The sequence below is a fragment of the Prionailurus bengalensis genome, chromosome E2, assembly GCF_016509475.1.
Source record: "Prionailurus bengalensis isolate Pbe53 chromosome E2, Fcat_Pben_1.1_paternal_pri, whole genome shotgun sequence".
NCBI lineage: Eukaryota > Metazoa > Chordata > Mammalia > Carnivora > Felidae > Prionailurus > Prionailurus bengalensis.
The window spans coordinates 48,293,073-48,310,087 of record NC_057352.1 but is presented as its reverse complement, the minus strand read 5'-3'; the positions used below and the strand labels follow the sequence as shown (position 1 = coordinate 48,310,087).

General features: G+C 43.0%; 1 protein-coding gene across 9 annotated transcripts; it reads right to left on the bottom strand.

Moving 5' to 3' along the window:
* Nucleotides 1–792: 792 nt before the first annotated feature.
* ZNF23 (zinc finger protein 23) lies at nt 793–17,015 on the bottom strand. 9 transcript variants are annotated; one of them, XM_043599599.1, is made up of 5 exons: nt 16,962–17,015; nt 11,217–11,281; nt 8,883–9,009; nt 8,181–8,294; nt 793–3,066 (listed from the first exon to the last, which is right to left on the bottom strand). In XM_043599599.1, the coding sequence occupies exons 2-5, from the start codon at nt 11,247–11,249 to the stop codon at nt 1,274–1,276; spliced, it is 2,067 nt and encodes a 688-aa protein (XP_043455534.1). In that variant the 5' UTR covers nt 11,250–11,281; nt 16,962–17,015; the 3' UTR covers nt 793–1,273. The 9 variants fall into 9 exon arrangements, with proteins under 9 accessions (XP_043455534.1, XP_043455537.1, XP_043455541.1 ...); XM_043599602.1 differs by having other exon boundaries at nt 8,247–8,294; XM_043599606.1 differs by having other exon boundaries at nt 8,883–9,059; nt 11,157–11,281; nt 16,962–16,991.

Here is a 17,015-nt window from a genome sequence, read left to right as displayed (position 1 = left end):
TGGGCCTGTTTCTAAATAAATGGCCTGGGGCACTTTGAAGTCTGGAAATACCAAGAAGTGCAGGTTCAGATAGTCAGGGGGAAGGCCTTGTTCCCTCCTATGTTCTGAGGGGTTCCAGGCTCTGCCTCCACGCCCACTTAGTTCTCAGGGGCCTGGGGGCAGAGCAGTGGATAGGGATTTCTACAACAATGGCATCCCCAGGACACTCTGCTGAGGTCCTACACCACATCATTAGCTTTCTAACAGGAATGGTGCCTTTGAAATACTCAAGATAGTACCCCTGGCCAACACCGGTAGCTCAAGCTACACAGCATGCAGCAGCAGGTGTCAGTGCCTCAGGGAGTGTACGGTCTCTGTATACGTAGGGTACATTGTGTCTGTGGCCAGAAGTGTATCTATGGGAGGGTCTGTGGAAGAGAGGTTTGGGGGCTCCCTGTGTATGACTGTGTGCGTGGTTTTTCACCCCTTAGAGGACTGAGCCTGAGCATCTCTTCATTAGTCATTTTTACATCTTTTTAAAAACTGCCTGCTAGTATCATTTTCTGGGCTTTATTATATTACTTATCTCTTAATTGTAAGACCTTTTTATATATTAAACTTTTATATCACAAAACTTACAAGGGTATTTCCACTTTTTGTGCTTTATCTTTTAACTGTATTTGGAATTATTGAGAATATATGTATTTAATTTTGAAAACTCAGTATTTTGGTATGTTTGCTTATGGTTGGTTTCTAGCTTTCATCTGGTGCTCAGGAAAGGTTTTCTCCATTCCATGAAAATACAAAATGTACTCATCTTTTCTAAGGAAATTTTTATTGTTCATCCTCTTTACAAAAGTGATACATGCTTGTTGTCAAAGGGAAGTAAATTTAGGTAGAGTGAATATCTTGAGTTTTCCTGGCTAAGAACAAGGTTTCTCTCTCTCCCTCATTAATTTTTCCTTTTGTGGCCCTTACTGGAGATTTACTTCTCCATAGACCTGTGTATAATAATTAAGTTTATCCCAAGAAAATCCACTTTTCTTGATGCTGTTGGGAATGGGATCCTTTCTTTCATTATACTTTCTAATTGGTTGTTGGTATAGAACAAGCTATTCATTTTTGGATGTTACTTTTTAACCAGTCCTCATTCTTGATTTTAAAAGATGGAAAAGATTTGTTTCCATGTGAAGATGCCCCATTCATTTCCCTCTCAGGGTTTTCTCCCAGGGGGAATCTGATGATACTTGATCCATTTCATTAACCTTGAGAGTTTTCTGCCACGTCCTCCTCATTAAGATTTGCCTTCACCATGGACACTTTGATGCTGACTAAGTTGGAAGCTAAACCTGAAGGCTTTCCCACACACATTACACACGAAGGGTTTCTTCCAAGTATGGACAGTCTGATGTATTATACAATCAGAACTATAGCTGAACCCTTTTCCACACTCCACACATCTAAAGGGTTTCTCCCCAGTGTGGCTTCTCTGATGCCGAATTAAATGGGCATTAACATGGAAGGCTTTTCCACACTCCTTACATTGAAAGGGTTTCTCTCCAGTATGGATCCTCTGATGTACAATATAGTCAGAACTACAGCTGAATGCTTTTTCACATTCCATACATTTGAAAGGTTTCTCCCCAGTGTGTATTCTCTGATGCCTAGTTAGTTTGGCATTGATAGTGAAGGCTTTCCCACATTCCTTACATTGGTAAGGCTTTTCTCCAGTATGGATTCGATGATGATCAAGTAGGTTTCTTTTAGAAGTAAAGCATTTCCCACACTCATTACATTCAAAGGGTTTCTCCCCAGTGTGAATCCTCTGATGTTGCATTAGTTTTGCATTAACGTTGAAGGCCTTTCCACACTCATTACACTCATAAGGCTTCTCCCCGGTGTGGATTCTCAGATGCTGCCGCAGCTGAGAGTTACACCTGAAGGCTTTCCCACACTCATTACAACCATAGGGTTTCTCACCCGTGTGGATTCTCTGGTGCTGGATTAACTTCCCTTTGACACTAAAGGCTTTTCCACATTCAGTACACTCATAGGGTTTCTCACCTGTGTGGATTCTTTGATGCTGAATGAGTTTTGCATTATTACTGAAGGCTTTTCCACACTCCTTACACTGATAAGGCTTCTCCCCAGTGTGGATGCTCTGATGCTGCCTAAGCTGGGAACTGCACCTGAAGCCTTTCCCACACTCATTACATTCATAAGGTTTCTCTCCAGTGTGGATTCTCTGATGTTGAATTAATTTGGCATTAACATTGAAAGCTTTCCCACAGTCCGTGCACTCGTAAGGCTTCTCCCCAGTGTGGACTCTCTGATGTGTGATATATGCGGAACTGCAGCTGAAGCCGTTTCCACACTCCTTGCACTGATAGGGCTTCTCCCCTGTATGGATTCTCTGATGCCTGTTCAGACTCCCATTAACGCTGAAGGCTTTCCCACACACCTTACACTGATAGGGCTTCTCCCCGCTGTGGGTGGTCTGATGTGTGATATAATGGGAACTGTAACTGAAGCTTTTCCCACACTCCACACATTTGAAGGGCTTCTCCCCGCTATGAAGTCTTTGATGCCAAATTAATTTTGCATTAACGCTAAAGGCTTTGCCACACTCCTTACACTGATAGGGCTTTCCCCCAGTGTAGCTGTTTTGATGCTGAGAGTTACACCTGAAGGTTTCCACTAATTCTTCACATTTAAAAGTTCTTTCCCCAGAATTAATTAGTTCATGCTGAATAAGTTTTGTATCAAAGCTGAAGCCTTTCTCCAATCCCATATGTTCAAGGGGCTGCTGTCCAGTGGTGATGGTGTGACAATGAAAGAAGTTTGGAATCTGACTAAAGAAACATTCCTCCACGGGGCTGGTGTTGTCTTTCACCGTTGCATCAATGATGCTGCTGTTTTCTTTCCTCATGCTTCCTACTAAATGGACTTCCTGCTGTTTCTCTAGAATACAGGCTTCTGAAAAGTCTGTTTCCTGCAAAAAGTCCCTCTGAAGTTCAAATGATGTATTATGTTTTTCTTTATATATTTCCTTTGTCAAGTTATTGTCAGTCTGGCTCTCAATATCTACTATAAAAAAAAAACAGAAAACAAAATATCATGTAAGAACCATGTTAGAAAAAAAAAAAAGAATGGTGGTAAAAGTAATAAAGAATCATAGTTAATCAGGATTTCTTGAAAGTCGCCACACTAGGTCAAAGAATCTAAGGTTCATCCATAAGATGGAATAATATATAGTTGGCAATCAATCAATCAATCCATATATGCTGACCTGAAAAGATGTCCAAGATACACTGTTAAATGGAAAAACAAGTTGAGAAACGGATATAAATTAGATTCCATTTCTATAAAGGAAAATAAAACGGGCTAATAAATACATATAGATTTGTATACGTATGCCTAGAAAACTACTGGAAGAATACACAAGAAACCGAGCAATCTGGCACAGGAAGTTTCAGCGACTTGTTTCTCCAGTGTGCTTTATACACTCTCTGTACAGTTTTGAGCATGAATGATTTAAGATGATGTTCCAGTAACATAAAAGTTAAAAGTGACAGCAGTAGAACAAAATCCTAGGTCTTCTCCACCAGATGAGCATTCTTTTTATCACACCACACTTTACTACACGCTGCAGTTTTTTTCTCAGCTGTCCATGGTTAATAACAATGGAAACTACTTACAAAGGAAAAGGCATAGGATCCAACAACTTGTAGCAACGCTGAGGGTGGCAAGTGTTTGCAGCACCAGGAAGTGAAAGAGAAATAATCTTATTTCTTTTCTTGGAACTTAAACTCTAAGCTCTCTAAAATTCCTCCTTCACCTTCTGCTTTCTCTGCTTACAAAGGCAATCTTTAGGGGCATCTGGGTGGTTCAGTCAGTTAAGCGTCCAGCTCTTGATTCTGGCTCAAGTCATGATCTCATGCTCAGCACAGAGCCTGCTTGGGATTCTCTCTCCCTTTCTTTCTGCCCCTCCCCACTTTGCATGCACATGTGCGCTCCCTCTCTCTAAAATAAACATTAAAAAAAAAAAGACAATCTTTTGGCCCGCTTTATCCCTTTGATCCATCTCTCCGCACCCCTCCAGAACACTGCTGCATTCTCCTGGTCTTTCCTTCTACTTCCTCCCTCAATCCTGAAAGTGGTCAGTCCCTAATGTTCTTTTTAGAATTCCTACAGTTCCAATGGAGCCAGGATCTGTCTTTGCTCCCAAATCTCTTAAAATTGGCCTCAAAATGCTGCCTGTATTTTTTCATCTCCCATCTCTCCTCAACCACATGTAATAAGCCCACCTCCCCAGTATTTCTCCCTCAAAAGATCCAAATGACCTAGATTTCCCTAGCAAGCATTTTCAAAATACTGTTGATCTTTTCCCAATTATAAAACTAATATTCATCTCTAATATCAGAAACATGCAAAGAAAAAAATTCAAATTACCTGAAATACAACCACCTAACAACAACTACAGCTAATCTTCTGATGTATTTCCTCCCTCAACCATTTTCCTTCCAATCATTCTTCTAAAAACATTTTTTCAAAAATGAAAATATTTTTCTTTCCTAACATTAATAAGGATAATTTTCCAGTATCTTTAGATATTCTGTAAAAATATTTTAAAGGGGCGCCTGGGTGGCTCAGTCGGTTAAGCGTCCGACTTCGGCTCAGGTCATGATCTCACAGCTCATGTGTTCGAGCCCCGCGTCGGGCTCTGTGCTGACAGCTCAGACCCTGGAGCCTCTTTCAGATTCTGTGTCTCCCTCTCTCTCTCTGACCCTCCCCTGTTCATGCTCTGTCTCTCTCTGTTCCAAAAGTAAATAAACGTTAAAAAAAAAAATTTTTTTTTAAATTAAAAAAAAAAATTTTTAAATGGCTAAATGAGCATTCCATCCTATTTTTTTTTTTCCAACGTTTATTTTTTTTGTGGGGGGACAGAGAGAGACAGAGCATGAACGGGGGAGGGGCAGCGAGAGAGGGAGACACAGAATCGGAAACAGGCTCCAGGCTCTGAGCCGTCAGCCCAGAGCCTGACGCGGGGCTCGAACTCACGGACCGCGAGATCGTGACCTGGCTGAAGTCGGACGCTTAACCGACTGCGCCACCCAGGCGCCCCAAGCATTCCATCCTAAGGAGGCATGTTAATTTAATCAATTATCTCTATCCTGATTATTCAGGTTATTTCCAACATTTTATTATATAAAATTATGATGAACTTCCATGCATGTACATCTTTGTTTATATCCCTGATTATTATCGGACACCCTAGGAGGGAATTTCCAGGCTATCGAGGACAAACTTTTAAAAGGCTTTTGATATGTATCGCTAAAGTACTTTCTAGAAAGACTACTGATTCACATTCACCTCCAGAAGTCTATTCCAGTTTGGTGTATTCTCTCCATCCCTTACTATAATTGTTCTCAGTATGAGCGAGGAAAACTGAAGGGACTCCATGAAAAACTACTTGCTTCTGTTCCTGCTTCTATTCTTTCTAGGACCTGCACTTTGGCCACATACATGCCTTATGGAACAAATGATGTATGTCCTTCCTGTGCGAGTCAGAAGTTAATGATTTTTTACACTCTTCCAGCACAGGTGGTAACATCTATGGAATGACTAAGCAAGGCTGTCATGTATGTTTTCCAGACCACTGACTCTAGACACCTGATGCCAAAACCCCCTGGCAGCAGGGAATAAGTGAATTATGGAGGACACCCGGACACTTGTCTTTGTTCTGACCAGTTCCTGGGTGCCATGTACATTCTGAATAGAAACCCCAGACCAATGGGGCGCCTGGGTGGCTCAGTCGGTTGAGCGTCCGGCTTCGGCTCAGGTCATGATCTCATGGTTTGTGAGTTCGAGCCCCGCGTCGGGCTCTGTGCTAACAGCTCAGAGCCTGGAGCCTGTTTCGGATTCTGTGTCTCCTTCTCTCTCTGTTCCTCCCCTGCTCATGCCCTGTCTCTCTCTCAAAAATAAATAAACAATAAAAAAAAATTTAAAAAAAAAAAAAAAAAAAAGAAACCCCAGACCCTGAGCAAAGGAGAGACTCACTCTCCTTTCTTTTCTCAGTCTCCCAGACACTCATCTGCTATACTCTATCACTTATGCTATTCAGTAAACTCTGCTTTCACTTTATCCTGGCTCGCAACTTGATTTCTATCCTGCTCAAAGCCAAGGACCATCTTTGCTGGCCCTGCAGACCCTCTCTGGGTCTTCAGACCCACCCTGCCTATGTCAAGTATGTTAGGTGAAACATCTGTTTTAATTTCTTTTTCATTGCTTTCTATTGAGGGTGAAGATTTTTCATTGATTTAAATTTGTACTTCTTATGTGGATCAAACATTTATATTCTTTGCCAATTTTTCTATACTAGTGACCTTCTATTTGCCAAATCCTACAGTGTGACAGATGCTACCGGTTTCTTAACCAGTATCCATTCTCCCTTTCTTCCTTACTAGCACAGCCTCCAATGTGTTTGAGGTAGCAGTAAAAACTACAGCTAAAAACTATTTTCTGCCCTCTCCTGCAGTAGGGGGACCAGAAGACACAGTTGTAGCAAATGAGATATAAACAGATGTCACTATGTGGGCCTTCTGAAAAAGCTTTTTAACAGAGAATCAACTCGGCTGACATGGGCCTTGTGCCCTAGGCCTTCCCCTTCTGTCTACCTAAAAGCCATCTGATTCCTCACTCCAATTAACAAACTCAAACTAATTGGATTGATGTTCCCATTCTCAGCTAAGATCACGATGGGTTATTCAAAAACTTTAAAGACTTCAGGATTGTCTGTTGCCTATGGAATGAAATCCAGACTCCTTTGAGGAGATCCACGATTATATGGAGCTTCCTCCATATTATATGCAATGCGCTTTAAACTCTTGGTTTTGCAAAACATGTCTTCCTTTGTCAGGAATCATTTGGTTGAATGACTACAAGGAACAAAAATCCACTGAATCTTTAAAGGATTCATGGGACACCTGAGTGGCTTAATCAGTTAAGTGTCTAACTTCGGCTCAGGTCATAATCTCGTGGCCCATGAGTTCAAGCCCCACATGGGGCTCTGTGCTGACAGCTCGAGCCTGGAGCCTGCTTCAGGATTCTGTGTCTCCCTCTCTCTGCCCCTCCCCCACTCATGCTCTGTCTCTCCCTCTCTCTAAAATAAACAAACATTACAAAAAAGGTTTTTAAGTAAATAAATAAGAGGATTCATTGAAAGGACACAAGAGAATCTTATGGACCACAAACGCAGAGAAGTAAATAGGAAATCACAAGAAATGGGAAATCGTCTGGCAACTACTCTGCTTAAGCCAATGAGAAGCTTGCTACTTCAAGTAGGATCTGGGAAACAGATACATTGGCAGAACCTGAGAATTAACAGAAATGTAGACTCTTGGCCCCATGCCAGACTTACTAAATGACAATATGCATATTTACAAGATACCCAGAGGTAATTCATTTGCACATCATTTGAGAAGCACTGAACTGAGACCACTTCCTTCCACCTTATTTCCCACAGCTTAAGCTGTCTTCTCCACAAAAAATAATAATAATAATAATAAAAACTAATATTTCACTGAGCACACACTATAAGTTACACATTTAATATGTATTATCTCATGTAATCCTCAACCCACAAGACTAGCACTGTTCTCTCATTTTATTATTCCATTTTCAGGGATAAAAACATTGAATCTTAGAGAACTCAAATAACTGACCTACTCAAAGTCACAACTAGGAAATCCTGTAACTAGGAATAGCAGTTGGGATTGAACCTCAGGGAAGTCTACTCCAAAGACTGTACTTTTAACCACCAGGCTATTCTGTCTTTCTGTACAAAAAGACTGTTAATTCTCCATCCATCACATTAAGTGTACAATGTTTAGAAAGTAGCAAGGACCCCAAAATACTGAATCCATTCATTTCATCTGAGAAAGGCAGAATTCCAAAATTAGAACTGAAAAGAATTAGAATAAGGCATTTGAAAAAAAGATCTGTTCTTGGAATTACAAAGAAACAGCAAACTGCAAAAATAATCAGGTCTCAACTGTACATATCTCTATAAATCATCAACATTATTTAAATTTTATTTTCTACAGCTGGCTCATAAATGTGGCATGCTTATATGTTGCTAACGTTGGTTTTCTTCCTAAAGAGTTTAACTCCCCCATAAAAGGCAGCTGTGTGTCCCTTACCAGTCCAGACACCCTGGGAGCCTATTTCTGTTCCAGCCACCAGTGGAGATGGGTCCCCCAGCTCACCTGCTCCCTCCAGTTGCAATATCACAGCAGGTTTGAGAAGCGAAAATCCTGTTTAGGGGGAAAGAAAGAGGAGAGAGAGGTGAATAATCTCCCAGAAATGAGTTCTGAAGCCTCTTCTCCAACTGTCTTGGCAATGGGAAGGGAAAATAAGAGCTGGAGGGGATCCCATGCCTAAAGACGATAGGAAAGGCGGGAATGGCTTGGAAAGTGTATGTGTGTATGTTGCGGTGGGGGGGGTGGGGGTGGGGGGAGTGCCTGAGAAGGTGTGGGAGGAGTTGGGAATGGCCTGGACTGTGAGCCCAAAAGACCAAGATATGCAGGTCAGATGAGGGTGAATGTGAAGATAATGCTGTGGAACAGTAAGTTTCTTTTTCCCACACTGTATCCAAACCACAACTTCTAGAGGATGGATAAAGAGTGCACACTAGTCCCAGCAAAATCCTATATTGGCCCAATAAAGGCTTGGGATTCACCCTTTCCAGCAACCCCTAACTCAAGGGGGATTAGGAATCTCAACCCCTGGGGTTCCGACTCAGTAAAGGATTTCTACAGACCCCACCTGCAACCTGTCAGGGGTCAATAAGCCAGGAAACCCCAACTGGCAGAGTCTGGGTCCCAGGGGGAGACAGGCCTTACCCAGGGAGGCCACATTTCCATAATTCTCCAGCATCACATCCCTGTACAGGGCCCTCTGTGCAGGGGACAGGCCATTCCATTCCGTCTGAGTGAAGTACACAGCCACGTCCTCGAAGGTCACCGACTTCTGAAACAACAGGTTCCTGCTGCCCTAGGGCCAGTTCCATGGCTCAGGCCCTAGGTGAGGGGCAGAGGGCAGTATAAGGGCTTGGGGAGGGAGCTTGTGAAGAGCACAAAATTAATAAAAAAGGGAAAGATTTGAGAAAAAGCACCTGGAAAGTAAACCATGGAGAATTATCTGACCTCTCTCATGGCAGGGAAACCTCATGCCATATTTTACATTTATAAAAGATATCCTAAGTTGGGATGACAGAAAAAAATTCCCATAATCAAGTTCCCCAAAAGCAACTCCATTCTTTCTGCTAGCCATGTCTTCAGGGGCAGATACGGCTCAGGACTTGCCCACCAGCATGCCCACCCTGATCCCTACCCCCATAAACATCCAGCCACCCCCAGAGAACAGCTATGGCCTCCATCTCAACCAGCCCCCATCTGGATTCCTGTCACTGACCCTGCCACGAGGGGCTGTGCAACTGCCTGAGCACCTCTAGCAGCTCAGTGCTGCCCAGACTGGCTGAGGCAGGAACGGCAGCCCATTCTGCTTCCAGATGGGTCTTGCTGAAAACCCGATTTTGTTACACGCTCCCATCAGGCCTCATCCTTTCCAACTTTACCCAAGAACTCACTGTTTCTCCAGGGTTCGGGAAAGAGGGGAGATCAGCCTTCCTAGTGGCCAGGTGCTCTGCCACCATTCCAGCTGCTCATCTCTGCATCACTACACCATGCACCCGGCACAGGCCCTGCATCAGGATTGATGCCTCCCTTCCGGGCAGCTGCGGCCTCTGGTTGCGCTTTCTCCCTGCCCACCTCAGTCCTCTGTAATAACCTGGGTGACACGCTGGCAGGGATATACCCTCAATTCCTTTCTGCCAGGATTTTGCTTGATTCTACTGACCCCCACCCATCAACAAGCATAGTCCAACCACTGGGTGAGTCTAAGCGTCACTCATCTGTGACCTTGGACGGGCCAAGGAACTTCTCTGCACAAAATTAAATACCTTCACTGCCCACCACCACCACCCTTTACCCCAGCAAGTTGGAGGCTCCTGAATTCAACCCCACCCCACCCCACCCCACCCCCTCCACTATCTGTGCAGGAAACGTCAGCTAGAATCCTGGGAAATGTTCCTGACTCCTCCCTCTCTCTTACTCTACCCTCAATCCTGACTCTCCATATCCTAAAGATTTTGTTAAGCATTACTTGAATTGGGTTTTTTTTTTTTAACTACTTTCCTTGATGAAGCCCATTATCACCTGGACCAATGGAATTCTTTCTAAGTGAACACCTTCCTCTTGAATCACCCTGAAAATTATTCCCTACACAGCCATGACAAATCTGACCACCTTAACGTCACTGATTGCACAGGTCACAGGAATGAGCAGAGAAGAATCAAATAACGGCTGTGTGACTTTGGGCAAGGCACTCTGCTCCCCTTTGCCTTCCTATGTTTTGTAGCAGAGTGAGCACAACACAGCACCTATGTCAAGGGCAAGGAATCAAGACTGAGCGATCCATGCAAGTGCTTAGTATTATGCCTGCAGCAAAGCAAACTGCAAACAATGCTACTGGAATTACTGTGACTATGATTATTCCCAACCTGTAGTCCATGGAGGTCCATGGATGTGCTTCAGGGTGTCCGTGAAGTCCCTGAAATTGTATGGAAAATTTGGTTTGCATGCTTATTTTTCTAAGGGAGGGGGAGGGTCCAGAGCTTTTATCAGAAACCTAAAGTTTGAGCCCCTGCACCCAAGCCCTCAAAGTCTCTCCAGGACACAATGAGACATCCTGTCCCATAGGACTTCCTGTTTTTTCCCTCTCCAGACCCCACTACCCTCGTCTCCGCACCATATTAGAGGCACAGCCATCCTTTGTGTTGACCTGGTCCTACTACTCCTTTTCACCTATGCCCTGGTCTCTGGACATCCTAAGCCGGTGCTACCCTCCTCCATTCACATCCGTGCACGGAGCATCCTCCATGGGCAGCTTCCTGTCGCCTATTCACCAGAGGAGCAAAGAACCTCAGTGCGCAGAACACTTCACCCCTGCCTTCAGGGATGCTCTCCTGCTGCTTCCATCCCTTCACATCACCGCTCTTCCCATGAGTTCCAGGCGGAAGCGAGGAGAACCCCTCCAACTTCCATCACAAAGCTCACCAGCTTCCCTTCTTCAATGTGAAACTGCTCAGAGGAAGAGCTGAAGGACCCACAGCTCACCTGGGGCCAGGCTGTCAGGAGCATGGCTGCCATTACCTGCTCTCCCTCTCAGAGAAGGCCTGGAGCTGAGGAAAAAGAGAGACAGATGTGAAGCAAGTCCCGCCCCTGCAGGAACAACACAGCCCCTCAGAGATGTGAGACACAGGCAGCCAGTGTCCAGACAGGAATGCAAGCGGGAGCTGCCACAAGAAGGGGGTGATCCAGTGCCCATGACCCCTCCCACCGATGACACTGATCCTAGGAACCCTAGGGTTTTACAATTCTGACACATATCACATACACTAGAGCATACATAAAATGTATAGAGAGCCTAAAGAATAATAAAGCAACAATTCAGCTCAAGAAATAGAACATTACCAAGATCATGGACTTACTTCTTTTTCTCTAAACAAGGATCATCCTCGATTACACTGCAAGGGAAGCCAGGCCAGCACGGCTGCAGCCCCAGCACAGAGGCCATGCTCCAGGGAGCTGGAGGAGACAGCTATTCCCCTACATCCTGCTTATTCCCTTACATAACTGAGTGTTCTCAAGAGCCCTGATACCTCTGTAGAGATCTTGGGAGGCCAGCCTCCCACACGGCCCAGGTTTACCTTTGAGGTCTCATGCTGCCTCCTCATACTTTCCAGCCCTCTGATAGTGAAGAAGCCAGGGCCTCAGCATCCTGAGGGGTCACTCAATTATCTAGGGTCCCGTGACCGAGCACTCCTTGTTCATTGTATTCAAAACACATGGACTGGTTATTTTCTGGTTACTGCTCCCAAAGTCAGTCTTGAAAACCTGTGTTTTCCCAAAAATCATCTATGTCTTCTAGGGTTTCACTTTAGTGCAGAACTGTGGAAAACACTGGTTCATGATTCATTCCATTTCTTCCATATCTGGAACTACTTTGTTTTTCCCACTTCTTTTGAATATGTGTGCTTTCTAGACCCCTTCCCCTTTGTTAATGTTATGGATGGAACATGTCTCTCCACCCCCCCAAATTCATATGATGAAGTCCTCTCCCCCAACATGACTATATTTGGATATAGATCCTATGAGGTAATAAGGTGAAACAAAGCCATAATATGAGAGGTCTGGTGCCCCTATAAAAAGCAGAAGAGACACCAGAGTTCATTTTCTACCATGTGAGGACACAATGAGAAGACAGCCAACTGTAACTCAAGGAGAGCCCTTATCAAGAACCGAATTGTGTGGCATCTTAATCTTGGGCTCCCAGCCTCCAGAACTGTGAGAAATAAATCTCTGTGGTTTAAGCCGAATAACTTACTGTATTTTGTTACAGCAGCCTGAGCAGACTAATAAAGTCAAGTGGAACAATGATTTGTCTATTTGAATGTTGTTTTCTTTTATTTTTAAAGAATAAGCTTTTCTATTTATTTAGAACATCACTCCTCTATTTCCTTCATTACGTTCTGCTTTCTTTGTTTCTTTAGCTCTGTAAGAGGTACTTTATGTACCACTCCAAATCCTCTGGTCTCAGCCCAGTTCCAGAGGCTTTGATCAGCTTTGCGCAGGGACAACCTACCAATGCCTCCTCAAGGATCTATACCACATGTGGCTGGCTCCTGCCCTGAGGCTTTTCTGGCATCCTGTGTGGGACATCTGCAGATACCTGTGGATACCTGCTACGTCCCGAAACACAGACAAGTTAAGGCTTGTGAGGCCACCCTTGACCAATAGGGGATAGAAGTCAATGGATAAATATTTTCCCCTTTAGTCCCCTACATTAGCAGCCATGAGATTCCAAGGCTGCTCAAAGATCCTGCAAGAATGAGCGCCAGGGGCCTATAGACAGGCCAGCCTGACAACACATCCTTGTATTGGCTCTCCCTCCTCTGTTTTACTCCCCTTGCTGTTCACTCTGCCCTTGGAATACATTCCCAAATAAAGTGCCTGCACAGAAACCTCTGTCCTGTGTTTTGCTTCTGGGGGAAGCTAGACTGCGAAAGGTTTTTTTCTACCTTCCTGAGGATGCATGATTTATTCATTTATGTTTATTCTTTACTATTTAACAATTAAAATCTGTATGGCCATAAATTTTCCCTCTGAATACACTATTACCCACAGGCCAGAGGTTTTGAAAAAACTATTTTATGTTTTAATTATATTAATTATATTTTATAGCTGGTCAGCAACTGTGTTTTGTCTCTGACCACAGAATTGTTTAGGATAGTTTGTTATTAATTTCTTCTCTGTTCATAATTTTGGCTTTATTGCATGGTGTTTAAATAACCTGATCTATTTACTTCTGCTTTACAAAGTTTTGGGGGCTTTTTGTTTTGTTTTTTTTAGCTGAAATGCCTAAAAAAATTTCTACAAATGCTTAAAAAGAAAACCTATCCTATAATGGAAGAACATATAATTCTATTTCAATCTAATAAATCAACTCTACTTATTTTGTTATGTAGATATTTTTCTGTAATCCATGATCACTTTTACCTAATTAAACTGAGATAGCCAGTAAAGAGCAAATGCTCACAAAACAATGAACCCACATGTATCATGAACAAATCTTTTCAAGTCTTTAAGAAACGAGTAGTTCTAACAGTACTGAAACTGTAGAAAAAAACAGCAAAATAAGTTTCCCAGTCCTTTTTATGATGACAGCACAATACTGATGTAAAAACCACAGACCAGTCTCATTTATGAATACTCAACAGAAAAATCCCCACTATAAAGGAATAGACTCCAGTAGTTCATTAAAGTGACATGCCATGACTAAAAGGGATCATCCCAGGAAAGCAAGTAAAGCTCAATATCAAGATACAGATTAGTATACTTTTTCACATGAATAAATCAAAGAAAAATAAACACACTCTCCATCCCAACAGATGCCAAAGGAATTTAATGAAATTCAATATTCATGCCTAAATTTAAAAATGTTCACCTATTGGGATGAGCACTGGGTGTTGTATGGAAACCAATTTGTCAATAAATTTCAGAAAAAAAAAAAAAATGTATGCCCTAGAGAAACTCTCATATGTAGAAAATATGTACAAAATTATTATCAGTATTTTAATTAAAAAAAACTGGAAACAACCTACATATCCACTGAGAGTACATAAACTGTCTTATCTTTTTTAAAAAAAATTTTATCTTTTTAGTTTACATTTGAAAGAGAGAGAGAGAGAGAGAGAGAGAGAGGGAATGAGTGGGGGAAGGGCAGAGAGAGAGAGAGAGAGACACAGAATCCGAAGGAGGCTCCAGGCTCTGAGTTGTCAGCACAGAGCCCAATGTGGGGCTCGAAATCACGAATCATGAGATCATGACATGAGATGAAGTCAGACGCTCAACTGACTGAGTCACCCAGGTGCCCCTGTCCTATCATTTTTTAAATGAACATTACCCACCCCCACCAAAAAATGAACATTACCCAGCAGCAAAAATGAACAGCTCACAATTACACACAACAACATAGATGACTTCAGGAACATAATCTTGAGTTACAAGAGGGGCACCTAGGTGTCTCAGTTGGTTAAGTATCAGACTTTAGATATCAGCCCAGGTCATGATCTCACAGTCGTTAGATCAAGCCCCACATCAGGCTCTGCGCTGGGTGTGGAGCCTACTTGGGATTCTCTCTCTTCTGTCTGTCTCTCTCTGCCCCTCCCTGCACACATGTGAATTCTCTCTCAAAAAAAATTAACTGAAATAAAATTATAAAAATAAAAATGTTTTCTTTTTTAAAAATTGAGGGGCACCTGGGTGGCGCAGTCGGTTAAGCGTCCGACTTCAGCCAGGTCACGATCTCGCGGTCCATGAGTTCGAGCCCCGCGTCAGGCTCTGGGCTGATGGCTCAGAGCCTGGAGCCTGTTTCCGATTCTGTATCTCCCTCTCTCTCTGCCCCTCCCCCGTTCATGCTCTGTCTCTCTCTGTCCCAAAAATAAATAAACATTGAAAAAAAAATTTTTTAAATAAATAAATAAATAAATAAATAAATAAATAAAAATTGAATTATACAAGCCCCAGATGACTAGAGACACTACAAGGCCATTTTCATAAAGCTCAAAAACAAAATGTTTACAGACATATTTTGTGTGATAAAATTATTTTTATAAATAGGTAAGATGACGATTAATACAAAATTCTAGTTGTTACCTCTAGGGGTAGGAAGTTGGGAGCTGGGTTGAGAAGGAGCACACAGAGAGATGCACCAATAGCAGAAATGTTCTCCTCCTTAAAGGGGTGGTGTGTTCATGGGTGCTCATTTTACCATTATGCTTCTTAAATGTCATGCTAGATGCAGTCTTCAGTATACATGAATAACGTTTTTTAAAAAGATACTTATCTCTATGATATGGAGTGGTTTCCAGAATATATCTTCAAATGAAACAAGCAAATGCAAAAGGTAGAGTGCTACCTTTTGTGTACCAAAAAATGGGAGCATAAGAAAATACACATGTATCTGGTCAATTGTACAAAAAAAAAAAAAAAAATAGAAGGATAAATCAGAAACTAAGGAGAATGGTTGCCTCAAATATGGGTAGGAAGTGAAAGGAGCCTGTGATGCAAACAGGCTGGAAGGAAATAGGGTAGATGAGATTGGCAGGGGAAAGGAGGGCGTGACAGGCTTCTCTGAGTGTGCCTTTTTGTTCTGACACTCATAACCATAGTAATGTTTCACATATCCAAATATACAGACATTAAGCCAACCAACCAGGATGGGATAGGGTGGCGAGCCATAAAGGAATACAAACAACAGCAAATGAGCCTAACTATACTACAATTGACTAACATAACCACACTGAAGTGGTGGGAAAGAAAAGAACTAAATAACTTTGGAAAACAGTGTTTTAACTAGATACTACAAGGCTAAAAAAAACCTGTGCCCAAATGCTTCTTGAGGATACATGAATTATTTACTCATTTCATTCTTCCCTATCTGGCAATTAAAACCTATTAAGGCCACAAATTTTCCTCTGCATACACTACGAGCCACATTCCAGAGATATATACATAGATAGATATAGATAGATATAGATATATACATATATGTGTGTGTGTGTGTGTGTGTGTGTGTGTGTGTGTGTAATTTCATGTGTTAATTACTATAATTTAGTGTAGTATAGTGTTTTCGTAAAATTGCTTCTTATGAAGGTATGAATGAGGAATTTTGGGGCTATTTTATGTGTATTCTAGGACTTCGCAAATAAGTGATTATAAATCATCCCCAGATCATTGTCATCCCAACGGCCCAGGAGTAGGGCCAAGTTACCTTTTGGAACGCACAGCTCCAGGAGACAGTGCCCTTCAATGGCCGGGCTGGTTCTGCTCCCCGGTGTCTGGGAGGGCTCTGCTTTTTCTGCGCTCTCACTGAACCCTGATTCACGACCCTATGTTAGGAGTCAGGAGGCATACGGTCCATACTTGAAATGCATATAGGTAAGAGCCCCTGTACGACTTCAACATGTTAAAACACTAGTGATCACCTCAAGCCGCTTCACTCCTGCCAATATTCCACCCCCTGGCTGCTCCGACATATCTTCCCAAAAGGTCAGTAGGATCTTCCCCGAACAAAATGCTAAATGCTCGGGGCTCCGAGGTTGTGACGGTAATCCGGCTTCGCCTTCCACGGGATGGAACGTATTCGGCCACCAAGTCCAAAGTGGGAGTCGAGGAGGGGCGGAGGAGGACCGCGGGCCGCCGTTCTACCCACTCCTGCAAGTGCGGGAGGCCCATCCCCACAGCACCCACAGCTACCCGCCAGGGCACCGCCCCCGCCGCCTGCAGCCCCACACTCACCTCGCAGCAGGCGGCTTCGTGGCGCAGCCGGAAGTGCGTCACCAGGCCGCGGCC

What these genes read in the sequence shown, in the direction of transcription:
- ZNF23 (XM_043599599.1), bottom strand. Translation starts at nt 11,249, where the DNA reads ATGGCAGCCATGCTCCTGACAGCCTGGCCCCAG. An exon ending in TCCTGACAGCCTGGCCCCAG is followed by an intron (nt 9,010 to 11,216) that starts GTGAGCTGTGGG and finishes CTGTTGTTTCAG; the next exon opens with AAGTCGGTGACCTTCGAGGA. An exon ending in CTCCCAGGGTGTCTGGACTG is followed by an intron (nt 3,067 to 8,180) that starts GTAAGGGACACA and finishes TTTTTTTTATAG; the next exon opens with TAGATATTGAGAGCCAGACT.